This window comes from Poecilia mexicana, unplaced genomic scaffold, assembly GCF_051168715.1.
Source record: "Poecilia mexicana isolate PSO_F unplaced genomic scaffold, ASM5116871v1 scaffold_1, whole genome shotgun sequence".
NCBI lineage: Eukaryota > Metazoa > Chordata > Actinopteri > Cyprinodontiformes > Poeciliidae > Poecilia > Poecilia mexicana.
In genome coordinates, this window is record NW_028263370.1 from 17,935,572 (window position 1) to 17,962,520 (window position 26,949).

The 26,949-nt window shown below is 38.5% G+C and overlaps 2 protein-coding genes across 2 annotated transcripts in view; one reads left to right on the forward strand and one right to left on the reverse strand.

Annotated features, from left to right (window-relative positions):
- LOC106929589 (uncharacterized) overlaps window positions 1-10,230 on the forward strand; it is a 44,877-nt gene extending 34,647 nt beyond the window's left edge. Inside the window, exon 11 of the mRNA XM_015006630.2 lies at window positions 485-10,230. Within this exon, the coding sequence (XP_014862116.2) occupies window positions 485-600 (116 nt within the window). The 3' untranslated portion in view covers window positions 601-10,230. The remainder of the gene's footprint in view (window positions 1-484) is intronic.
- Window positions 10,231-10,960: 730 nt separating this feature from the next.
- LOC106929595 (ectonucleoside triphosphate diphosphohydrolase 7-like) lies at window positions 10,961-25,558 on the reverse strand. The gene is made up of 14 exons (XM_015006639.2): window positions 25,392-25,558; window positions 22,993-23,070; window positions 22,718-22,900; window positions 21,044-21,249; window positions 20,204-20,354; window positions 19,208-19,311; window positions 19,015-19,074; window positions 18,785-18,933; window positions 18,536-18,702; window positions 17,499-17,700; window positions 16,455-16,574; window positions 16,289-16,374; window positions 15,098-15,259; window positions 10,961-13,874 (listed from the first exon to the last, which is right to left on the reverse strand). Exons 2-14 carry the CDS (start codon window positions 22,998-23,000, stop codon window positions 13,658-13,660), a joined length of 1,815 nt encoding a protein of 604 aa, XP_014862125.2. The 5' UTR covers window positions 23,001-23,070; window positions 25,392-25,558; the 3' UTR covers window positions 10,961-13,657.
- Window positions 25,559-26,949: the final 1,391 nt, after the last annotated feature.

Sequence of the window (26,949 nt, forward strand, 5' to 3'; positions counted from 1 at the left end):
ATGATTATTTGTTAATCGATTTATCACAATTAATTGTTTCCACCCTAGTTTTTTTTTTCACTTTTAAACGCAGAATGTAATTTTGTTGGTTTAACTGCAGCTCTAAGCGTGTTGTTCTTTCAACCAATGGCATTATTTTGAGTTTATATTCATCAGTTAAGGATTAATTGATTACTACATTAGCTGACAATTACTTCATTAATTGATTCATCACGATTAATCTGATTAATCGTTTTGGCAGCCGCAGTTTTTTTTCTTTTCTTTTAAATGTAACATGGTCATTTTTTTACTTAATTAGAGTTCTAGGAGTGTTGTTTTTTAGCAACAGGCCTTTTTTAGAGTTTACTAACGATTAATCGATTACTAAATTACTTGACCATTATTTCAATAATCACTTAATCTGATTAATCGTTGTAATCCTAGATCTGTTGTTCGTTTTCTTTCCTTCTTGCTTGCTTTAATTGGTGTCGTCTGTCACATGTAGGTCCCCTAGTCGCTGGGCGGACCAAAGACTTTGTGCAAAGGATTCTGGATGCCAGCGCGAGTGGTCAGAACCAGCGTAAGGAGTCGCTGCAGGGCGGAGACGAGGCGGCGGGTTAAACTGCCCAGCGCCTGTGTTTTTTTCTCCATGCCCTCCCATCCCAGCACCCACCTGGCCAAGCAGCTCCTCTGCTCTCACCCTGCGCACATCGGAGTGAGAGCTGAGCGGAGAAGAGGCTGGGAAAGAAGAAACCGAGACGGGAGGTTGTTTCCATCCTGCTCTCCTTCAACAGCAGCACCCTGTCGCTGCAGGCTGCACCGCAAACACCACCAGGCTAGAACTGCTGCTGATATCTTTACTGTGTCCTGTCCGTCTGTGTGTGTGTGTGTGTGGGTGTGGGTGTATGTGTAACATACTGTATGAGAGTGTATAGTGCTTCTGTTTCCCTCCCTGTGCTGTATTTGTATCCCATTGTGCCTATGAATAGACATTGCACTGTTTTGTAGATAGTCGTAGTTGTTGGCGGGTGAGTGAGCCGAGGGCAACGGGGCATCCGAGGACACGGGAAGCTCAGAAACCAGGAAGTGAGAGGAGCCCGGTTTCAGAAAACAAAGAGGTGGATGGATGTGTTTTCTCATTCCTCTGGGCTCCGATGAAATCACTTGAGGGACCCGGAAACAGAGGAACCTCTGGAGCTTTAAGAAACCCCCGTCTCTGCGAAGTCACGTTTCTTTCAGTTCGTCTCCACCGCATCAAAACGAAAGCAGAGCTAAAACCGAAAGTGAGAACGGCACCTTAATTTAAGCTGACCAAAGACAACTGTAACTACTGTAACGCTGAAACATCACAACCAGACCAGCCGCGTCAACCGATCACAAAAAACTATCAGAACACTGTGACTGTTGTCATATTTCTACAAGTTATTTTTTAATAAAGTCATAACATTAAAACAATAAAGATGCAATTAGGGGCAGGCATTTATCGTATCGTTTACAAACTTTGATTTATGCTAAAAAACACTGACTGAAATGGTATTTTTACTATTTTCTCCCATTTTTCCCAACAACAGCAGAAACAAATATCAGTAAATCCAAAAATCTAATTAATTGAAGCCTCCATGTGCAGTTTAGTGATAAACATCTGAAGTTTATTTGAAATAGGAATATTTTTCAAGAGCAGTATTTGTATTCAGTATTCAGCAGTATTCTGTCCCTTCCAGTTACATAAAGAATAATAAATAATATTTTAACATCTTTTTTATGGTTATCACAATATTAGTACCATGAAATATAACATCACCAACCTGATGCAATATCACCAGAATAAAGTCGTTATTGAAGATGTTTTTTTCTTCTGTTTGGGTTTAAAGCATCGTTTCCTGCTACTGATAATAATTTGATGCTGCTGTTAAAAATTAAGTATTTTCTTATTGTACCAAAGTGTAACTTTTATTTATTTATTTTTTTCGGAGAAGTTCTCATAAAATGTCTACTTCATTCTCCTAGTGTTACGACCTTGTTCTCGTATTTTTACGACTTTATTCTCTAATTATTTCAAATTTATTGTTATACAATTTTTTTCTTATAATATTATGACTAGAGAAGAAAATCCTTCAGTTTCTAGCAATCGATTAAATTCTATTACAATTTTTAGGGTTACATTGAATTCAAAACCGATTTTTAATTCAGAAATCTATTTTTTTACTCAGTTTTGCGATTCTGTTTAAATTATGTGACTAATAAGAAGAAACGACAGTGCAATCAAATGTAACATTTATTTAAAACAACTTCCATCAGTTTATATTTGCACTATAGTGATTAAACGACCTGTTTCAGGTTAGCTTAACTTCTTATTAAATAAAAAATACCAAAGAATTATTTAACTTAAGTGCGGTGGCCGAGCGACGAGTTTATAAATAGGAGCAACAAAGACGCACAACTGAAACGCATTTTGAGTTTGTCTTTATCGAACAAAGCGTAATAAAAGAATAAACAAATATATGCAAAGAAAATACATTTAAAACAAAAGCAGCAGAAAGAAGCATGAACTTATTTCACATTTGAGCATTTTGATCGTCTGCACCTCTGATTGTAACTTTATCGTTATAATATGTATTTTATTAGCCTGGCTAATTCTCCATCTGTAGCTGAGAAGCCTGATGCTTCTCCGGTTTGTCTGCAGTGGCTTCATTTAAAAAAGGGAAAACGTCCCCGCTGCCTCCCTCGCCCTCGGCTCAACCCCTGGCCTGGTTATGTAGCGCAACTTCCTGAATTGCAATGACCAATAGAGAAAACACTTGTAGATCTAGACAGCAAATAAGTCTATTTTTCTGTTTGTTTCTGTCGATGTTTTGATTCTGTTGTTATCTTGACGACGACGACGACGCGGCGGCGGCCCACTAAGTGGGTGCTGCTCTTGAGGATTTTTGAAATCTGCCTTTGTCTGTGGTCTTTGCTGAAGCTGTAGACCAACCTGTCCAAGCTCTCTAAAAACTATTGGACACACAACAAAAAGAAAAGATAGTCAATGACCCTTTGAATTGCACTGTGGTAAGAGCAAATAAGCACCTTTGAGGAGGGTTTTAAATCCTCGAAAAGAGAAAAAAAAAAGACTTTTTGGCACCTTTCTGCAAAAACAGATATCGATTCAAAGACTTGAAGGTGCCTGCTGCTTCCGAGCAAAAGACAGTTTGGGTTTGTGTCAGTATGGTGCTACTATATGATGAAAAAAAAATGTACAGAAATGCAAATCTAGCACGGAAGCATGAGGCAGTAACTGCTGACTGGGTTTTTGTCCTGCAACCACACGCTGCTGGTGGCGGCTTGCTTGCATAATAATGCCTTTCTGAAGTGCCTGGAGCTTAAAGCCACAGGGGCCTGTGTTATTACAGCTGATCCTGATTCCTGTGAGCGTCACAAACCTCACCTACGACTGCTGTGCCACGCTTAATGCTCCTGAGAAAGGAGAAGGAACGTCTCATCGCCTGTCAGCCAAAACAGTAAAACAAAAAGATTTCATGAAACCTACTGGAACATCTCATATGGTAGGAAAGACGTTTTATTCCTGCTTTTTGCCCGCATGGCTGCTTTGTTCCAACTCAATGTGTTCCCCTCCTGACTGAAAAGCGTACAGAAACATTTCCCCTCCTGCAGAGCTTGATGTTGGTCATTCGAGAGCTGAGGTTGGAGGAGTTCATTACGCTCATGAAAGGCCCAAAATGCAAATCTAAATCTAACGGATTTGATTTTTATTCATGCAAGTTATTTTTTTCCTTTGATGGAAGCAGAAAAAATTAAGTGATATTATGATCAAAGAGTCAAATTTCAAAGTTATACATGGCATTCAAGTTAACATGGTTACTGGATGGTGCTGGAAAATGGCTGGAAATTTTTAAAAATTACATTTAAAAACAGTTTCTGGAAACGTTTAAGCTGTTATCACAGTTGGATTAAGCAGGTATTTACAGAATCCAGTGTTTATTTACAAAGGAAATGGAGGTTGGAGGCGGTGCATCACCAATAATCTTCCTGTGTCAAACGAATACCGGGAACGTAAATGCTTGCTACAAAAGTAAGGCAGTGCAGAAATCAATAAATCAGGACTCACCAAAGCTGCTTTAAGCTTTTCACTTTTGTTTTCATAACTTACAGTGACGTATTAGAGCCACATTTAGAAAGTAAAAAAATACAATTACAAGACTAAAGTAACAATATTATGAGAATAAACTAACATGAGAATAAAGTCGCAGCTGAACGAGAAAAAAGTTACAATATTATGAGAATAAAACCGAAATAACATAATAATGAAGTCACAGCATTATGAGAATAAAGTCTTAACATTATGACTTTATTCTCGTAATGCTGTGACTTTATTCAACCTTGTTCTCATACAGTTATGTCCTCATCATATTATAAGTTCTTGGAATTTTATTGTTTTTATTTTTTCTTATTATTACTGAAACATCTGAATTCATGGCAGAGTTTTAAAGTGCTGCTCAGCCTCCTGCCATGTGGGAGTTTTAAGTTTCAGGTTCCCGTTTCTCCTGATGACTTCATTCCTCCACAGCTGCAACACAAAAATCCATCTGCTGCGTGCATTTATATTTATGTGCCAAAAACTAAACAAAGTAAAATAACTTAACTCCAGATTTACACTGTAAAACATTTGAGCTGCATTTAGTTGCGTCTACTATCTTCTATTCTTTAAGTCAAATAAATTTAAAGTTTTAGATTTTGAACCTAAATGTGAGTTTGTGAAAGATAAATTTGCAGATTATAATTTTGTCAAACCTCCAAGAGTTGAATCAACTGAGTTTTTAGGTTAAAAAACTGAAAGGAGAAAAAGGCAGGAGTGGAAACTATTTCCCAGAATGCTTAGCGGCATGTTTCTGTATCCTGAGATGGAAGTGCGTCACATTGATCCGACTCTGGTGTTTTATTAAGGAAAATGTTTATTTTAAAGCTTGAGGATAAAGTCCTGCTCACACTAAATGTTTCTGAGCTGAATTCATTGTGAAATTTAATAAAATTCATCATCAGATCAGAAATTTTGTTCATGCAACTTGAAACAAGAATTTAAATTATTCTAAAGTAAAATAAGTAGATATTTTAACTTAATTTTGTGAGTGAAATAATAGAGAAATGTGGTTATTTAACCAGGTGAGGACAGTTTTTTTTCTGCATATTGTGAAATAATTATTTGGTTTAAATTGCAGCATTAAGTTAAAACTCACAATTCAAGATTAATTAACTTAAAAAACAACGTTTAGACAACTTGTCTCTTGTTGTTAAATCAACTTCATGAACTTTAATTTTTGAGTTAAAACCAAAACAATTTTCTTGTGACTTAAATTGCATTTTCAAGGCAGCAGGTGGACTTTCGTTTTCAAATGTTTTACAGTGTAAACAGCAAACATGGCAGCAGATTTTATGCGTCCAAAGGCATCATCATGCGGAGAGTTTTTGTCTCACTGACTGTAACTTTGAATATCCCTTTAACGGGGAGGAGCCTCGGTTGGCGAGGCTTCTTGTCTCCGCTCACATTCCTCAGCTACTTTTTCTGAAATGTTCCTGTTTATGTGTGACTGAAAAGGAAAGAAAGAAAAAGAAAAACACAACAGTTTCCTGATGCGGTTCTCCTGACGCTCACATCTGAGCCACAGACTCACGCTGCAGCTCAGACCTTATAAGGACTGTGACTCTGCAGAAACTGGACAGTTCCTGCTTCCTGGTTGGATGCCACTGTCAGGCAGGGACAGAGAGATGTAAACAGTTTGGAAATCTCAGATTCTCACATGCATGGGAAAACCGAGTCCGAGTTACATCTCCTAAAAATATTTAAGTGATAGAGTGTAAAGCTGTTGAAATCACTACATTTGTTTATATTTGCATAGAAATTGAACTGAGCTCATGGGTGAGGAAACCTGCTGCTGTTTTGTTGTTACTATCAAGGGCGTAGGTCCGGTCTAAGTTTTGGTGGGGACCTTGACCCCCCCACCCCCCCGGCAGCACAGTGAAATGCCCAAGAGCACCGAACATTTTTGAGAAGGGGGGGGAAACCATATTGGCTTAATAACCCCTCCCCCCAACCATAACCATTTCATACATCTTGTGTATACAACCAGATACAGTCATACTCAGCAGATCAGTTCAAGAACACTTTACTTTTTCCTTTACAAAATTCAGCAAACGTTACAAGTAAGATCAAAAGAAATATCCTCTGGATACAGCAAACACAATTGCAGATAAGAAGAACTCAATAATAAAATAAAAAAGAAAAAATATTACATAATTAACAGACCTATTCTATCTCACATTCAGTGCTGACCTTACTGAACACCGGACTTTACAACAAATGCGTTGCGTGATAGATATCTAACTTATGGGTCCACTCACTGTACTTACAGCCGACGTAGCGAAATAACTTCTAATGTCTGTCCTTTTCTTTTTTGGTGGCGACATGGTCTCGGAGACTCAGAAGGAGACGCGTGTGCCCAGCTAGCCGCCGCCTTTTGCAGCTAATCAAAGAACGTCCGACGATTCAACTGACTCCCCCTCCCCCCACCCCCCGACAGCACCGTTCCGACACGGTCTCGGAGGCTCATAATAAATGTCAAACTAAGAAGCTTCCGTTCCGCGCACCGCCTGTTGCTGCTAATCAAAGATCGTAGATCCACGTTCTTTGAGCCAATATGGCAAAAATTGGTCGGGACTTTTTCATATTCCGTGAATATTGGTCGGGACATGTCCCTACCGTCCCTACCCAAACCTACGCCCATGGTTACTATCACAAAACAATTGATGATCTGAGTTTATGAACTACAGCAAACAAAGTAAAAGAAAGCAAGCCTGTCACATCTGAACTAAATAACTCTTCATTTTGTAAAAATCCATGTTGGTTTGTCCTGAAAGCTAAAGCTAACAGCTAGTCTGAGCAAGTCCAGTCTGAAAAACATCATGGTGGTTCAAACAACCCACATTTTTTTTACTATTTAAACCTTCATCATGTTCCCATTGGATGGTTATTTAGAGAGATGCCAGTGTTTATATACACAGAAAATGGAGTAGAAGGCAGTGTACCACCAGTGATCTTCCTGTGTGAAACAAAACACATATACACTGAAAAAAATAAAATCTTACCAAGTACAAATATCTTAGAACATTTAAGACAAAACTAACTTACAAGTAACCTTTTAGCACCATATGGAAGCTTGTTTTAAGTTCTTGAATATATTGATAAAGTATTAGTTCTACTGCAGATTATTTCACTTATAAAAACACATTTTTGTTTCAAGTGAAATAATCTGCCAGTGGAACTAAAACTTTTTCATCAATATTCAAGAATTATTTACTTAAAACAAGCGCCTATATTGTTACTTGCAAGTTAGTTTTGCCTCATTTCATGTGCATTTCATGCACTGGAAATTAGACAGAAATACTTGGTAAGATTTTTTGTTTTTGCAGTGTAAAATGTTTCTAGTTCAGGAATTTTAGAAGAGGCTGTTTTATATTTTTACACTTCCTTACTTTTCTACTAATTTCTTACTTTTACAGGAGAAGCTTTATGAGTTCAGTGTTTCACACAGGAAGATTATTGGTGGTGCACCGCCTCCAGCCTCTGTTCTCCTCTTCCTCTCTTCCAGTGTGAATGTTGCTGCTTTGAAATGATTGAGATTGGTGTTTTTGATTCTCTATTTTGGATTTACACTAAATAAAAACACAAAGACAGTGATCTACTCCTAGGGCGCATTCACAGCAGCCATGTTTAATCCGCTCTAATCAAATTCCAGTTCATTTGTCTAGAAAGTTTGGTTCCTTTGGGGAGGTGTGAGCGCGCAATCGAACTAATGCGAACCAAAAAAGCGAACTCCGGTCCTCCTACAAACCTCAGTCTCGATTTGACTGAAGTGAACTCTGATGGGCTTTAAAAGCAAGTGTGAATGCTAAGCGGAACCAGAGACCGTTCCAAAAGCAGGAAGCAAACTGTAGCGCATGGCATTCTGGGTAAATACAACCAAAACAAACCAGAGAGTTCAGCGCTAGCGGGAGAAATGTTTCATGACCTTTTGCCAAAGACAAAACAGAAATCCTACAACCGCTACTCCATTTTTGTTTACATTTTGTGAAGAAGGAAGTTGCATTCTGTGTCTTCTTCTGAGGTTTTCTTTCAGTGGTTTTTGTGGCAGCGCCCCCACAGGCAAGGAGGGGAACGGGTTTTTCAGTTGGTTTTGGAACCACACCAGCTAAAAATGTAACAAATGTAGCTGTTTTGGTCCTCAAGCGAACAAAATCTAGTACCTGTCTATAACGTTTTAACAGAAAATCACCTAAAGAAGTCCTTAGCTCACCCCTGGTTGGACTGATGGCACAGCGGGTTTTTAGCACCAGTAGAGCCAGCGGGCTGAATAGACATATCAGTAAGCTTACACTGGTGGGACGCCACTGACCTCCGGGTGGCTGTCCCCACTCTGCTCCAGCGCTCTCATTGTCATAGACGCTTAGGCTTCTCTGGTTTCAAAGGAGCCGCCCCCCCCCCCACGCTCAGGCTCGGGCTTTGAGTAGGAACCTTTTAATCCGCAGCATCGCCTCTGCTCTGACAGCTATGGAGGAGCGCTGCTGCCACCTGCTGCGATGGTGGTCCGCATCGCTGTCAGCTTAGACCCACTGCTCCTCATGGCGTCTGCAGAGATTCATCTCTGTTCCTGGTCATTACCCTGAAAGGCCTGGCATCTGCATCTACGTCTTTCTGAAGTCAGATCGCAGCTTTAACAATTTGAACATTTTCTTAGTATTACTGTTAACTCTGGTGAAAGTTTAAAATTTTACCCAGTGGCTAATTGTTGGCCATGACGCATGTAATGCGCCTGCGGTGTAAACAACCATCCTCCACTGCATAGAGGGAAGCTCTGAGCTGAACAAGATGACTGTAGATGTTTATTCAGTGTTTGTAAGCATGGCCAACACGTACTGAACAGCTTCATTCAGTTCCTTCAATATAATCATAAAACATAATATCGACGTCGTCGATCAGAACTTCTTCTGTTCGCTGACTGGTCCTGTTGAAACTCTACCGGAGACAATCCAAGTTAATGGGAGAAAGTATGACAGTGTGTTTGGCCCGTTGTAGATAGAAAACAAAAAGTAGCTTTAAATTTCCTAGAAAAGAAAAATGTTTTAGATTAATCTCAAAAATATTCTAGAAACAATTTGGACATTTCTGAGTTTGAATAGTTGAAAAATTACAAAGCAAAAAACTGTAAATCTGCACAAAAAAAGAGAAAAGTAATATTTTTTTTACTTTTAAATCTCAGACATTTCTTAGTCTTGTTTGCAAATTTCTGAGATTAATCTCAAAATTTCTGAGTTCTTTTCTAGCAAATTTTCACCTTTTGGAGCTCAGAAATGTTCTTGTTTTTCTAGAGTTTTTGTTGCAAATCTTTGACTTTTGGTGAAATTTAATTGTTTTTTCCATAAAATTTCTAAGGACAATCTCCAAATTTGAGATTTTTAGTTTAGGATTACAACTTTTTTTTCTATCTACAATGTCCCTAATTCGCCCAGAGCCAAGATTAGAAACCAGGAGAAATGTGTCGTAAAGCAGTATCCAGCTGCTTTTCCACTTAACTAACAGCGTCTTTATTTTTTCAGTCTTTCAGACATCCTTACACATTTCCTTCACCTTTCTCACCAGCAACTGCTTGTGAGTTTGTGCTAATTTGTGGCCAGAGTGCTGAAAATGCAGGCGCTCGTCCTGCTGATTACCGTGCAGGCAGCAGAGGCGCCTGGTGGCTTTAACCAGAACCAAGTCAGTGGTTTCTGTCCAGATGGACTGTGTGACGGCTAGCTGCGTGTCCTGCAGAGAGCGAATCATCCCAAAGCTGTTTGGTTGTCTGAAAACACACTGAACGGCGGGAGGGGAGGAAAACTGAGAATTAAACTTACATTCCACTATGTCATATACTGTACAGCAAACCCCTGTTTGACATTACACCTTCTGTCTGTCAGTAACCAGTAACACAATATTCCAGTAACACATTGGACCTGGTAACACATTAACCCACCTTTATGTACAACTTGTTCATCAGTAAATAACCTTTAAGAAAATGGTTGAAAGGAAAAAAAAAGTGCCGTACAAATAGAAGCCTAATATTTTTTGTTCTTGTTTTGTGTGAGTGTACTGTACACCTGTATAATGTATATTTTAATATTTATATGCAGCTGTTGTATTAAAGTATATTTTTAAAATAAAAATCTGGAGCTGGGTTTTTCCTGTGCGTTTAATTAAAGTCTATATTATGTGTTAAATTTAATTACTTTTTAGTGATAATTTGAGAAGCACCTGGAGGTGGGATAAAAAAAAATAGAAATCCTTCTTGACTTGCTAATTTATTTTTAGGAGTTTCAAGGTGTGAAACCGAGAGGTGCGAGTGAAGAAGAAGAGGAGGAAGAAGAACTGCTTCATATTTAAGGAATCAGGACTAAAATGTTCACCTGGAGCTCAAGAGCGCAGCGGAGCACCTCCTGCAGGTGTTATGGGGTACTGCACCCGCCTCATATTTCAATTACAAATAATAAAAATCGCTCCTCTTAGAAAATGTTTGACTGTTTTGTTTAAATGTGGGACATAAAAAATATCTCTTGGACAGTGGAACAGTCTGGTTCAGCAATTGAGGAGAAAAATTATGTGATGGCTTCTTTTTATAGCAAGTGTGGAAAAAATATAATTTATTTCTGAGGGGAAAATATACAAATACAAATCCCGAGTACTTTAGAATCCTTAAAAAAATAAAAACTACATAAAATACATTATATTAAATAGTTCTGTCATGACTAAATCTAAGACCTGTAATGAATTTAAAAAATTTTATAGCTTAAATTTTAGATACATTAATTTAAAAAATAGATCCTGTTTGATAACATTTTTATTTTTGCTATAAAATCCAAATTATCCAGTGGAATTAATTCAGCAAACACGGCAACACCAGTTTCTCCTCGTTTTTATTGGATTGGAAATGTTTAAATTCACATTTATGTTACCTCAAAAACATTAAAAAAGAAACACTTTCTCCTTACAGTCTAAAATTGCACAATGCCCAGCTGAGAGTGAAGAGCGGTCCTTTGGGAGGAGGCAAGATTAAGAATGTTCTAGAAAAATCTTTGGACTTTTCTGAGTTTGAAAAGTCAAACATTTCAGAGAATTTTTTTTTTTACTTTTGAATCTCAGAAAATTTCATGTTTTTTCTCACAAATTTCTGAGAATAAAGAAGCAGATGAACCAGAAAATCCCCGTCATGACGGTGATGGACATGAAAAAAAGACGACAGAGTCCGAGAAGATTAGAGAACTGTTTCTGTTTCTCCTTTAGCCAAACTCTGACCCTGGAACAGCAGGATCATCATCTGGATGAATCATTCCCGCGTTTCCGAGAGAAAACGACCAGATTGTTCCTGGATGGCAGGAGGAAAACGCTGTTCTCCCACTGTGTGGTCAACACATTACACAACTTATCAGGAAGCGTTCCTGGTTACGTGTTTACATCATCCATCAAGACAAGAAACACTCACTTTATATCAAAACACAAACAGAATGCAGCCGATGTGGAGACTGGAGAAGAAAACATTCTTTCCTGAGGGTTAGGCTTGTTTTCCTTATTAAACAAAATAAAAAAATGTTGAAAGTGGATCCTGTTGTGCCACAGACAAGCTCCCTACCAAAACCATCAGTTCACTGCAAAAACAAAAATATTTCCAAGTATGTCTGTCTAGTTTCTAGTGCAAATATCTTAGTGCACTTGAAATAAGACAAAACTAACTTACAAGTAACTTTTCAGCAAGAAATAGAAGTTTAAGTAAATAATTCCTTAAAATTGGAGGTAAATTCCACTGGCAGATTATTTCACTAATGAGACAGTTTTGCCTTGTTGTTATGAGTGAAATCTGTCAATAGAACAAGGATACTATATTTAGTGAAATGCTTCTGGAGTCAGACTTTGCTCTAAATGAAATGGATGAAGAGGAGGAGGAGGAAGATGGCTTTGAAAGGTCATTCAAGTATCGGGGATCGTTTTGTTGCTGCAGGATTTCTTTCTTTCCAGGAAATCTGGTTTTGGTTTCTGAAGCCTCGTCGTTTCTTCTGCTGGATGGAGGGAAATGAAACGGAGGCTGCAGACTGACGGCTGCAGCTGCTGCACTGAAGGAATGACGATCGCATTTCTTGGTCAAAATAAGACAACAGTGATGGTGGTTAGAACAGCTCAGTCGCTTGTGGCTGAGCACAACATCGTTGACATTTTAACCAACTCTAGTGTTTAAAACAATAAAAACAATGAAAACGATGGTAAAAGAGTCTCTTCCTTCTCCTTCAGACGACGCTGGATGAGCTGAGGTCAGAAGTTTACATACACTCATTATTATGCATGAATGTCATTCATTTTGAACCTTAGATGATTTATTTCAGCTGTTCACTGGCGATAGAAGAATAAACAACTTCAACAACAATTGCAACTAATTTGAATTAATTGTCATTTTGTTTGAACACCATTAGCAGCCATTAAGAGGTTTCTATTGGACCACACTTCTTTTTATAAATGTTAGAACTCATTAAATTGTGTCCAAACTTCAGCCATTCCGCTGTTGATTTACGAGAAACTAGAGGAAGTTTTGCTTCTTTATTATTTAGTAATGCACCAGTATGATGCTTCCAAATATATCTATGCAAATTTGACCCAAAGATTTTTGTCTACAATTTATACCAAGAAGAGTGATCAAATGTGCAGCCATAATTACACCAGAAGTCCGTGGTGAATAAAGAAACATGATGTTTCTCTACTTATCGCTGCAGAACATTTAACCGGTGGGAAGGTGTGTGTGTGTGTGTGTGTGTGTGTGTGTGCGTGTGTGTGTGTGTGTGTGTGTGTGTTTGTTTGTAATATCTTGTGGGGACGATTTTCCTGACATATACTACATTGTGGGGACCAATCGCTCCTCGTGGGGACCAGGCTCTGGTCCCCACGAGGGGAAACCCTGTTTTTGGGTCAGGGGTCAGAGTTAGGGCTAAGGTATGAATTGAGTTTTGGTTAGGGTTAGGGTTAGGTATGTGATGGTTAGGGTTAGGAAAAGGGTAAAGGTAAGGTTTAGGCTGTAGAAATGAATGGAAGTCAATGGAAAGTCCCCACAAAGATAGCAAAACAAACATGTGTGTGTGTGTGTGTGTGTGTGTGTGTTTAAGCCTGTTTGAATTAAAGGAAAACAACTAAATCAAACGTGTTCGTGTTTACCTAACTTCTAATTAATTAAAGACTAAAATGAATCATTAAAAGTTTATGCTGATGAGTGGATGTAAACCTCTGACCAGAAATCTCAATCTTATTAAGGAGTCATTAAAACTGAGGTTGTACCAAAGCCAGGTTTATAAACACTCGTCCTGTTTTTGAAGGGAATGAGGATCAGAAAGAGGAAAAAACTCTAAAACGGGCTCTGATGCAGCCGTTCAGGTGATTCTGTTCATGCAGGAAAAGAAAGTGAACCTGGACAACATCTGCACCGCTGCACGATCAAAAATCTGAATATCCAGGCGAGTTTGGTCTCTTGGCTCATCGGGTTTTGGACCAACTCCGTCCCGTCACATTTTCCTCGACACTCACGGCGAGTTGAGAGCGCAGCAGCGCGCCGCGTCTCTCTCAGGGGAGCAGCGCCTCTCCCTCCTCGGCCCAGAGGAGATCCAGCACCTCCACCTGCCGCAGCTCCCGCTGGTGGATCCTCCGCAGGCGCAGGATGTAGAGCAGGATGGCCAGAACCACCACCAGGAGGCAGAGCGAGAACAGGTGGTGGTTGTAGACGAAGGAGGGCCGCAGCCAGCCGGGGTGGCCCTGCCGCAGCGACTCCTGCTGCAGATCCCTGCACAGACATACCGGTACTGAAATATCCATACTCCGATCGATTCTCAAATCTAAGTTTCAATACTTCAGTCAAGTGTTATTAACAAGAGCATGTTAGAAAGTAACTACATTTTTGAGATCTTGCCTAAATGGGAGCTACTTTTTCTTCCGCTTGGTAACTGTAATGTGTGAGGACGTAAAGCCCAAACAGGGATTTATTTTAGTAGGGTTATTACTCTACACATTTTATTTTAGTTTGCAACGTTTTCACATATTCTGTATGACTTTCTGCTGTTGTTAAAATATCCTAGCTGTAGTACATGAGGCTGCTATCTGAGTTTAAAATTAACATACTAGAGCGATGCGCCAGGTTGTTTTTAGGAAGATTTGAATTTAGGACTCTAGCGATTCCTCAATTATCTGCCTTGAAGCTTCGTTAAATTATGTTTTTTTTTATTTAGAGCTCCGTGTTTCGGCCTGGTGATTGATTATGTTGCGCAGCGCTCTCGCTTCCACCTCTGGGGTGTTGCTAACTGCTAACAGCGTAACGTCCAATTTTCCAGTTTGTTTGTGGGGGTTTAATTGATTGATGATAATGTCCAGGTTTTTATCATTTATGGGGGATCAATAAACATCCATAAACTAAAAAAATAGGTATTTTTGTGAGCCTGTTGCTTGACTATCATTTCAGAGTTTTTGCATAATTTTTGTCCAGGTAAACTTAAAAAGTGAGTCATTGTTGTTATAGGTTAATTCTCTATATAACAGAAAATTAAAAAAGATGTACAAACATGAAAATCGGGCCAATGTTGATATCTGATATTAGTAGAGGTGTGCCGATCGATCGGTCACGGATCATAATCGGTATCGGTATCGGCAGGAAAAAACCTGATCGGCACATCTCTAGATATTAGTATTGCTGTTATGGTAGAATTTCCCAATATTTTACTTTTTCTATTTTTTTATCTGATTACTCGATTAATCATAAGAATAATCAATAGAATACTCAATTACTATAATAATCGTTTACAACAGCCTTATTTGAACTACAGCTTTTTTTATTTAACAGGAAAATTAAGAGTTTTTGCACAAAGTATCGGTATCGGATCGGTATCGCCAATACCAGCTTCAATTTTACTCAGTATTGGATCGGAAAGGGATTCGGTGGCATCGAACATCACAAACAGACGGATGTGAAGAGGCGGCCTGTGGAAACGAAAGCAGCAGCTCTGACTTAAATACCTGAGAGGCAGGAAGCGCGTCTTGAACAAGATGGCCCCCAGAGTCCACTGCACCTCCTTGTCGTAAACGAGCTGCGCCGTTTTCAGGCTGGCGTAGTCGGAGGGGAAGCGGAAACCGGAGTGCAGGACTTCATACATCCAGGCTGACTTGAAGCACTGATACCTGAGGAAGAGGAGGAGAGCAGAACCACACCTGGGTTTTAACATCCTTTCATTATAGTTTAATTTTATTTTGTTGTGACTTTTTATTTGTCTATTTCAATTTGTTTTACTTAGTTTTTAGAGTGTGTTTGCTACTTTTTATTAGTTACCTGTTGTTTAGTTTAGTTGTTATTAGTTGTTAGTAGTTTTTACACACTGGTTCATTTTTGGGTGCAAAATTCATGATTATGTTTACATCGACTGGGTGATGAATACTCAACAGAAGATACTAGTTTTAAAAAATACTTTTAATTACTGTTGAACAACCAACTGCGTTTCTTTCTTCCAATGTTTTGCAGCCTAACCCCAACCAGGAGGAGCATCAAGACTGTGTGTGAAAAAAAAATCTATTTCACATCAGTTCGAAAGACAGTTAAATAGATTAATAAACACAAAAACAAAGAGTATTAAACCCAATTCTACCTATAATTTCAGTATGTTTTAGTTAGTTTTAGAAACGAACAATATAGTTACAGTCTTTACCCTTTAATTACCATTTTTATGTATTTCAGTTAACAAAAACATTTTTTAATTTCAGTTTTTGGTATTTTGCTAGTTTTATTTCATCATAATAATCTTGGTTCAAACCTGCAGCCCTGGATGTTGACGTCTAACAGTTAGGAAGAGTTTGGATTTGTTGCTAAACTTTATACCAAAGTGCAATGCTAATCTAAAAAATGCTTTCTGAGCCCCACTGTAACCCAGTGATGATCATGCTCATGTAGGCGCTGCCCACATCCTGCCCACTCAAGCTTAAGATTGCAGGTTTGCTGCAGCTGCGCAGCCAAACGCCACTGGTGGCCATGCTAACTAGCATTAGCATCCACAGCAGGTTCTGCAGGCTGCCTGGATACAGTAGTACAAACAACCTGTGCTTCTTTTCTTTAAAGGTTTCAGTGTTTTGTTTTCCCAGTAAAACAAAGATGAATCCCATCAGAGCGGGAACGTGACAGAAAACACAGCGACAGATGAGATTGAGTCAGCCGCTTACTTCAGCCTGCTGATGTCCGCCTGCTGGGAGAAAAGCTGATTGTCGAGACGCTGTTTCAAGGTTGACCATTTGGTGGCGCAGTAGTCCTGTTAAAAATAATAAAAATAGATATTCAGCTAAATAATCCAGTGCACTGCTTGTTTATTTAGCTTGTGTGTTTCAGTACCTTTGCAGCCTGAGCGTATCTGTCGCTGTTGTACTGTCCGCCGATCCGCAGCACGTCCTCCATGCAGTAGAAGAACTCAGAGAAACCGTAAAACTCACTGTTGCTGAAGTTGATGGGAGCCTGCAGAGCAAAGTGCTAACAGTTAGCCATCGTTTATTTCTGCTCCAGGAAAAGATCAGAACAGCCTGATCAGTGAGAGGAATGAAAACAGCACGAAGGGAAACATGAACTGAGGGATCCTTAACAGATTTTATTCATATTCTCATGTTAAAATTTCACATTTTCCCAAAAAGCAAAAAAAAGTCACAACTTTTACATAAATTTATGAGAATACTTTTAGACAGATGGATCTTCAGACAGTGCTATTCTAAACAAAGTTTGCATATATAAATATTTTTGCCACAAAGTTCCAGAAAAAAATAGTTAAATTGAACTTTATACTTTTCCAAACCTTGAGTAAAAATCCTGCATTAAAGGGGCAATATTGTGTATTTTCCAGGCACAAATTTCCAATTTATGGCACAACCAAGTAACTGTTACCTTCACTTGTTATAATATGACTTAAAAGAAATGTTACTTTGCAAATTGACGGTTTGAAATTGGGCCTCTGTCTCTTTAAGACAGCTCCTCTTTCCAACACTCTGCCTTCAGAACGTCATCACAACAAAATCTCTCCATTAATGCTTTGACTTTGATCTCAGGAATGTTACACTCAAAAGTAGCTTGTATGATGAGTTTAGCAGACACACAGTTCCACCAGCAGTTTGCTAATAGCTGCTGCCGCTAGTCTGAAGGGTCAGAGTGGAGAAGGTGCAGTGGAGGGATGGACTGTGAGGCGGAAACTCAGCTGGAGACTTGAGGAAAAAGGCAGCATTTCTACAAACAGTGGTTGCCATGGGAGATTAAAGGATTTCTAAAACATGCATAAAACACTTAACATAATGTAAAGCTCAAAAAAACTCGATTTTACATAACACTGTCCCTTTAACGTCTGACAACCCAAACGCACAACTGTTATGTGCCGTACACATTGATCGGTAGTACCTGGTAGATCCCCTGTGGAGACATGGTGCCGTTGTGGAGGCCCAGGAAGGGTCGTACTGCCTCCTGACACCGACTCCAGTCGCCACGGCCCCGCAGGTACATGGTGTGGTTGCCCCGGGTGATGGTGTCAGACATGCTGACCGGAAGACAGGGGTCCAGATAGGGCTTCTCCTCACTCAGGCCCGTCTCTGTGGTCAGAAACCTGAACAGGAACATGGAGGCATTACCTGACCTGGAGGCTGAATATTTCATCAACACTCAGCCTGAATCCTAATCATAGTTTTACTAGGGAAATATATTTGCTACCATATGGACAAAGTAGAGCATAACTGTGAAGTAGATGCATAAATGCAGAACAGATCAATGTGTGGACGTGCCATAATTTTGTGAACAGAAACCAAAGTGAAATTGTTATCTAAAGAAGATTACAGTTTTCTTTATTACAGTGAAAATCAGGCTGAAAATCTAAGCATAGTGACGGACTCAAACTTGAGCCTTCAGAGCCACATAAAGACAGTTACAAAGTCGGCCTTCCATATCCTGCAGAACATTTCAAGGATTAAAGAACTAATGTCTCAGCAAAACCTAGAGAAACTCAACCGGGTGTTTATCTTTAGACACATTGATTACTGCAACAATGTCTCCTTAGGTCTGGCCAACAAATCAATCCTCTAGCTGCTGCTTGTGTCCTGACTAAAACCAGGAAGACAGAGCATAAATAACTAAATGGTTTAGCACCAAAATACCACTCAGATCTTCTGGGTCTAATCTGGTCTGCCCCCCAGAATCAGAATCAAACATGAAGAAGCAGAATTCAGTTATTATGCTCTAATGTGGAACAAACTTCCAGAAAACAGCAGAACTGCTGAAACACTGAATTCCCTTGAAGCAAAGCTAAAAACTAGCTCATTTTAATGGAAGGTGAAGTAAAGGCAACTCCTCAGTGATTTCCTGCTCTCTTACCATTGATACTATTTTATCAAACCGCACAGAGGAAGTTTCTTTGTGGTAACAAATCAACACCTTTTGCCTCTCACCTGTTTTTGGAAATTGTGCTATTGGCCAGCTGGTCCTCGTAGCGCTGCCTGGCCATGTTGCCCCCGAAGCCCAGGAATGTGGTGACATAAACTCTGTAAACATGCTGCGTTTGCTCAACGTCGCAGCCGAGGTTAAACTCGGCGAGAACGCTCTTTCCTGCCTCCTCCTGGAAAACACGGGGAGCGTCAAACTGAATCACAGGACCCAAACGTCTGGGTCAGACCGATCCAGCTTCTGCTTTTCCTTACTTCTTGTGGCGAGCTGAAGGTGATGGGACCGGGCACCTCATAGGCAATCTGCAGCGAGGCTCCGCCCATATCCATGATGCCCACTGTGCGGCGCCTGCTGATTGGTGGCTGGTTTTCCGACCCAGTTGTCACCTCAACTGTTGCATCCTCTGATTGACAGAAGATTTTTAGATTTTCTTATAAAAATCAGTCATCGTCTCCGTCTGATTACATTAACATCTCCAACTCACCCTCATCAGGATGATCAAAGCGACCAAGGACAAAATTAATGCCAATCCAGGCGTACACTCCTAATGTCGTCAAGGCGACAGGAACATGATGAGAAAATAAAACACAGTTAGGGAATACACAGAAGTTTACAGAGCAATATGCACCTTCAACTGTTTCTCTGTCTGCTAAGATGTGAAAAACATGGCACCGTACCTTCCTGTTTCCCAGAGATGACCTCAGCATGTGAGCGGGAAAACAGGAAGTCAAACTCCAGAGGAACATCCATGACTAGGTCCTCCAAGATGGCCGCCTGCTGGCTACACATGGAAAGGCACAGCTTTGGATTAAACACTGACGGTTCCAAGTGATGGAATATTAGCAAATAAAGATAGTAAGAAAACAGATTTTTGTTATGAACTAAGAGCTGGCTAAAACGATTATTTGTTTTAATTGTGATTAATCAATTGTTGAAATAATTGTCAACTAATTTAGTAGTTGATTAATCGTTAACTGGAGAACACTGACTCAAACAGAAGTCCATGTGCTGAAAGAACAACATACTCAGAGCAGCAATTAAGCCAAAACTGAACAAAATATATTATATATTTTATTATCAAAATATATCCATGTTTAAACCTTTAAACCTTCTGAAAAATGTGTTCCACCCAAAACTCCTCAGTTTTAGCTTCATCTGGTTCAAATTCTGTTAAAAAATCTCCTGCTAAGCACCTTTTACTAAGCAATTATTAATTGAAAAACCAAACAGATCAGCCTCACACTGTATTGATGTTAAGTCACACAGAACAAAAGGAGCTTTTCACATGTTAATGGTAAAATGATTGATCCATCAGTTCCTATAAATGATCAAATGTGAACTAAAAAAAATATTTTATTACATTTTAGGCAGTAAGCCTTTTACTCTCCTATTTAGAAAGGGAATCTAATTACTGCTTTATTTGCATTTTCTTATGCATTTTTAATATTGCATAAAATATGCTTAAGTGTTTTGATGAAAAATCTGCAGAATGTGACTTTTTTTTATCTGATTACTCGATTAATTGTTTCACTTACCAAAAATAACCGTTAGCTGCAGCCCTAAAGTAAACTTTCTTTATACAGTTTGCATATCACAAACTGTATTTTAAATATTTTTTCTTTTGTATTCAGTTATCTAGGTCTGGTTTGATCAGCAGTCGTCTCTGTCTCTACCTCTCAGGCAGCAGCCGCATGCCAGCGGTGCAGAGGATGTACAGCGGCGTCTCCTTATGTTTGCTTTTTGGGACGTGAGCAGCAGCAAAGCTGAGGAGAGGCTCCAGGTAGTCACTGGCTTTTGTTGGTGTGTTTGCCAGAGTGGAAATACCTGAGGGAGAAAAAAAAACACATTTTAAAACAACAACAAAAAACCATCTAAAGTGTAACTTTGTTCATTATTTTGTGTGCACTTTGGATGTCAAGGTTTCCCCCAGAAAACTTGCTAAGCCTGGCGGTTGAGGCGCTCGGCAGTCGTTCATTCAGCGGTCCGCCGTGTTTTTAAGTTAAAAAATGTTTAAAGTTGACAGAAAATTTCACAATATCACTTGATAATTATGTGTTATTGGAAGATTAATATCTGAACACCAACTACAAAGTCTTAAAAATGCAAACATTTAAAAAAACTTAAATAAATAAGCAATGGTAAGCCTGGTGGCCCGCCAGGCTTATAACACACTGGGGGAAACCCTGGATGTTATACTTCTAATTGCACTGGCTGAACAAATTAAAGTTGTGTTTATTTTTTATCATGTTGGTGAAGCTTGTGAAGATATTGGTGTATTTAAGTTCCAGTGCAGAGTTATCAAATAAACTTGTTATTCAGTACATTTCATGTCTGTGGTTAAAAAAAAGAAACATGTTAAGTAGAGAAACGCTGATTATACAATTTCCTGGTCGATTGCTGATTATCTGCCGATTCCGATTTTAGCCAATACTGATTTTTATGGTCTGAAATCCACACATCTTCCTCCCACCACAACAAGGAAGTAAGTAAAGTACAGAAGTAGTGAAGCTGACCAGGTTTAATCTTTTTGACCACAGGTTTACTGTCGCTGTCCCTCATCTGCCTGATGTCCAGCAGGGTGTGTGGGTTCCCGTTGTGAGGGGGCCAGTAGTACACAAACACCCTGGACCCGCTGCTGCCGCAGTCCACCACAATCCCATAATTCAGAGCAGAGTTGAGGATATCAGTGGCCTCCATGGACTCTTCAAGGGAGAGGTACCTGGAGGAAAAATGATGAGACATTCATACACTGCAAAAACACAAAATCTTACCAGATATTTTTGGTCCAGCTTCTAGTGCTCATATTTTGTTACACTTGAAATGAGACAAACTAACTTAAAAGTTACGTTTCAGCAAGATACAGAGGCTTATTTTAAGCTAATAATTCCTTAATATTGATGGAAAAATTATTAACTCATAAATTAAATTAAGTTAGATGGGGAAATGACTTGTTATAAGTTAAATAATCTGCCAATGGAACTAGAACTTTTTCATCAGTATTAGGGAATTATTTACGTAAAATAAGCTCCTATATCGCACTAAAAAGTTTTGTCTCATTTTAAGTTTACTAAGATATTTGCATAAAGAAAATAGACCAAAAATACTTGGTAAGATTTTGTTTTGCAGTGCAGACATTATATCTATTTCAGGGCTGAAACTATTAAATTATTTTAATAAATCGACTATTTTGACAATCTAATAAAAAAAACACATTAGATTTCTTATTCACCAATTAGACTTTTTAATTCAGTATTAGAACAACTTTAAAATATTCAAATAAATTAATAATTGAATTCCTTGTTAAATCAGAAAATAAACATGTTATTGCCTTAAATGCAATAGCAGGACTCCTTTAATGAACGTTTGATCATTTGTAGAAAAGGATTAAAAAATACTAACATTATGTGAAAAGTTCAGCCCTTGCTGCTTGACTGACCATCAACAACATCAGTTGATTATTTTTAGATTAACTGATTAATAATTGGATAGGAAAAATTGCTTAATAGGAGATTATTTTGTTTTTACAGAATTTGATCCGAGTGAAGTTAAGACTATGCCACTTAGGAAGTTCTGGGTTTTTATTAATCTTCAATGCAAAATGTACATATTTTTTATGTAATGTTGGCTTATTTACTGCTATGAGGTTTTTGCTCTTTGAGCAAATTGCCTTTTTTTAAGTCTGCATACTCCAGATAACAATTAATCAATTACTAAATTGGTTGACGATTATTTCAATAATCCACTCATCGCATCGCGATTAATTTAATTAATCTTTTCAGTCCAAGTGTATTTCAACTCTTTCTGAAGTCCAGTTGCTCAACTCCAATGTGAATGTTTCTTTTCTGGACATTCTGTACACAGTGTGAGAAAACAGCAGATGTGGGACATCTGAGGTACTGGAAGTAATCTATTTATGTAGAATGATGAGAAACAAACAGATGCTTCTGCTTTTTATCGCCACTCAAACAAAACGGGCTGATAAACTAACAAAACTTAAATTCTCTTACTCTGCAGCTGCACATATATACTAGAAAAGCCTAAATAACAGGAACATGTAAAGCTACACCTTTCAGTCGAATGCAGATTTCAGAAACCACTCAAAAGCTAAAATTTCCTACCGAGAGCAGAACTCAAAGGCAGCATTTCTTCAGTTCCCTCATCTCTTTAATTCCACATTTTCCACTCACTTGTTGACTCGGGCCCCTGGCCGGCGCTGGGGGCCCCACAGCTGCCTCTGGTAGGTCGCCAGCAGGAGAACGGAGGTGATGAACAGCAGCAGCAGGAAGAGAAGCCTCTGCTTGGTAGCACAGTTCAGAGACAGCAAGGACACGCTGCAGTACCAGGAGGCTGGCAAGCAGGACAGCGTGATCCTGCAGAGACGGAAACCAGCAAAAACTGAGCTTCAGCCGAATTAAAAAAGGAAAATATACACACCACACCTAAAAACTTATCAGTTTATTACCTTGCCATGTGTCCCAGTGAGGTGAAGCACAAGATGTCACAATCGTCACCTCATGGCGGCTGCAGTCAGACCGGGATCCTGTTGAGGAAAGAAAAACAAGACTCAACTAAGAACGTATTCACCTCATGAAGTTTAATCTGAATGCAAATAAACTGAAAACAGACAAGAAAGCCAGAACTCTTTGTTATGTTCACTTTATGAAATCTTGTTCAGCACTGAGACGTGTCTCCTTTCTACCATCATGGCTTATCTATAAACTATACAAAGCACATCCTGTTAATAAATGAAAAAGCTTAATAAATGCAAAGCTCAGAAGTATTCATACCCTGAGCTTTCTCAGATGCTGTCACATTACAACAGAGTGAAGTGTTCCTTACTTATTGTTCTTTGAAAAGCCAAACCTGCATTATTGTGCCACTATGTGTTACTTTAAGATGGTCTCAAAGCAACAACATTATCTTAATTTATCGCAATCACTTCTGGGACAATTTATCATCTCACAAAACTTGTTATTGTGACAGGCCTAACTGAGTATGTCTCTCCCAGATTTGCATAATTGATCAATTCCAGTAACCAGTTTCTAAAATCTGGCTTACACTACAAAAACAAAGTGCAAAAAGAAAAAAAAAACCATCGACCAGGCTGTTTTGTTTCAGATATGGCAAATTAATATGACACATTTTAATAGGATTTTATGTAGTTTACCCACATTCACTACAAAAACACAAAATCTTAAGAATTTCTGGTCTAACCTGTACTGTGAACATCTTAATTTCAAGTTTACTAACATACAAGTAACTGCTTTGCAGATCTAGGGACTGGGTTTTTAGGACTTTGTGATATTCTAAAACTTAAAAATGCCGTCTGAACCATGCCACTGAACCTCTCGGTGTATTTGTTGTCCTGCTGTTTGAGGTATTTATTCGCCTCTAACAGGTTTTCTTCCAGGTCTGCCCAGTGTTTCACTACAACTCTGATCAGCTTTTCTGTCTCTGCTCCATCTTTGTAACATGATACGACAACCACCTTCACGTTTTATCATGGAACTGCAGAGTTATGGGTGATCTGTGCGGCTACTTTTCCTTCACACATGTAAACCAACCTGACCAGAGCCTGTTAGACATGTCAGCTGTGTCTACAAAAGTGTTAGTCAACCCTGGTCCTCAAGACACACTGTGCTGCATGTTTTAGGCTGCAACCAGGTGTGTTAAAGCAGGTAAACATCTAAACCATGCAGGTCAGTCTGCCTGAGGACCAGGGTTGGGAAACACTCTTCTGGATAGCCTGTGGCAAACCTTAAACATTTTTTATGCATGTTTGACTTCTTATTAACTGCTTCATTTTTCCACCCTCCTATAAAGCCAGGTGCATGACTAATAGTTATCCTATTGGTTTTTTCTCCGATTAATTCTCCCAGTTTAAATGGGAAGATGTTCAAACGCTGCTTTAGTCGAATACAATAGTCTCTCATTAATCCCACTAAATTTACACCACTAAAAATAAACATGTAAAAAACAATATAAAACAACTGTGTATTAATAACGTACCGAACATAAAATACAATTTTAATTAAATAGAAACCTGAACATCTGGGAGATTTTTTAATGCAGAATAAATAAATACAGAATATGTTGATCAATTTTCTCCTTGAACTCGGCTGTGTTTCTTGGTCTTCAAGATGCTGTTTAAATTAATGGTGTCAAACAAAATGCTGTTTAAATTAATGGTGTCAAACAAACCTCTGAGACCTGGATTTATACAGATATTTGTGTACAGATTAAATGTATTTAGGTGATTTCTGATGGCCACTGGAATATTTATTTTCAAATTCACATCACACGTTTTACTTATTATGATTTGGAAACATCTTATAATAATAAATGACACTGTTACATAACAAAACGTAGAGTTAAAGGGTTATGAATACCTTTATAAAGCACAGTAGAGATACCTGACTGAACAAAGTACATTCTGAACTGTGACACGTTTCATTTATTAGTCAAATCAAATACTAACTGTTCAATTCTCTAACAAAATCATGTTATTAACTCCCAAAATAAGCTCTATGCGTACTGACAGTAATTTCTGTTTGTGTTAGCGCAGCATGGCTTTATTAGAGTGTTGCTATTGTAGTATTAGCTCTGCTTTCTTTAGTAAAGGGCCTCATAAAGACGCCTTATATCGTGGTTACTAAGCTACAACTGTTGCATGAAGGCAAAACAGGTGTCAGTCAAAACGGATCGAATCCGATTAAAACGGGAGAAAGTAGAACTTAATCACTCGTTTATACTTGTATAGCTTTATAAACTGAATAACATCCCTGCCGGCTAGCAGTGCGTTTATAAGCAACTGTTGTGAACGGTGTCCGTATGCTATCGGTAACAGTGGTATTAACCTACCTAAAGGAGCCTCCTCTTGCCAGTGACAGTCAATTCCAGCAATAAAATATGCCGCATGTTCCAGAATGGGATTACAAACGGTAAAATTCAACCCTCTTCCTTCTCGGAGACGGTTTTAAAGGAACACGATGAAGAGAGGAGAAGGAAATGACCGATTATGTACGGAGCTTCCGGTGACAGGCAACCCGTTGGCGACGTCATCCAATCCTTGTGGTGCCTTTAGGTACTGCAGTAATATTCATGTCTGAGGATATGAAAGGATTCTTTTTACTGTATTTCCGCGTACTGCTTTTGTTAAAGTATTTTATTTTTTCATTTTAGCATAATATTATATTTATGTTTTTAACTGTGGAATATTTAGCTGTGGATTTGTCTGTGTTTTGGTCGGCAATCGATATCACTCACGATCTCTCTTGGTCCCTAAACAACACTTGTTATTAAAGGAATAGAAAAGGTTATAAGCAGGTAGTATCCTATATGCTGTGGATAACTCTCTTAAGATCATCAATACGTATAAATGCAGATTATTTGATCACAGATGCAAAAGCTAATGGCTCGTCAGAAAGAAACCCAAGGCAAAATGGTCTGCCTTTTGTCTTTAACTCCAGTCTACAAGATGAATGACATAGCGGTTAATGGTACTGTTATTTAGATTTTGAAATACAAGTTGTATGATCATGTGCTTCAGCAACAGAGGCAGTGCGCCACTGAACAATGAACAGGACATAATAGCAATCCAGGTTAGAGAAATTGTCTACATAAAAGTAAAATAATTTTATTTGTGTACGTGAAATTATTTTTATTCATTTTTCTATTAAGTATTTATTCTGTTTGGAATAATTTTACATGCTATATTCATGAAAATGTTTTCATCGTTCTGCTCCGGTGTTACGTCAATCCGCGTTTCCCCATCAGATACGGTTCCCCCTTCGTCTTCTTGCCGCTCCGCCCCGCCCACGCGGCAAAATAGGCGCGTGCTCGTGATGAGCACTGAGAAAGCACGCGCGTGGCAAGCACGCGCTTGTTCGGCGCGCTTGTCTGAGGAACTACGGACACCGTGAAAGCTCAAACAACATGTTTCGGCAAAGTTGTCACACTTTCTTCACGTTTTTGCGGGAAACTAATAGTAATAATACTAATAATTATAATAAATATAATAAATATATATGTTATACATATTATGATTATAATAAATAATATATATTTTATACATATATTATAATTATAATACATAATATATGTTATATATATATATATATATATATATATATATATATATAATAATTATAATACATAATATATGTTATAGTTATAATTATAATATATATATGTTGTATATATTATAATTATAATATGTTGTATATATTATAATTATAATAGATAGATAGATAGCATAATGCTATATGAATTAAAAACAGGGCAATGCAATTTAATGCTCAATATTACCCATCAGATACCGTTTTCCCTGTTTTACAGTGGGGGAACGCTATCTGATGGCCATAAATCTCCCATCAGATACCGTTTCCCCTATGTTAAAATCACCCATCAGATAGCGTTC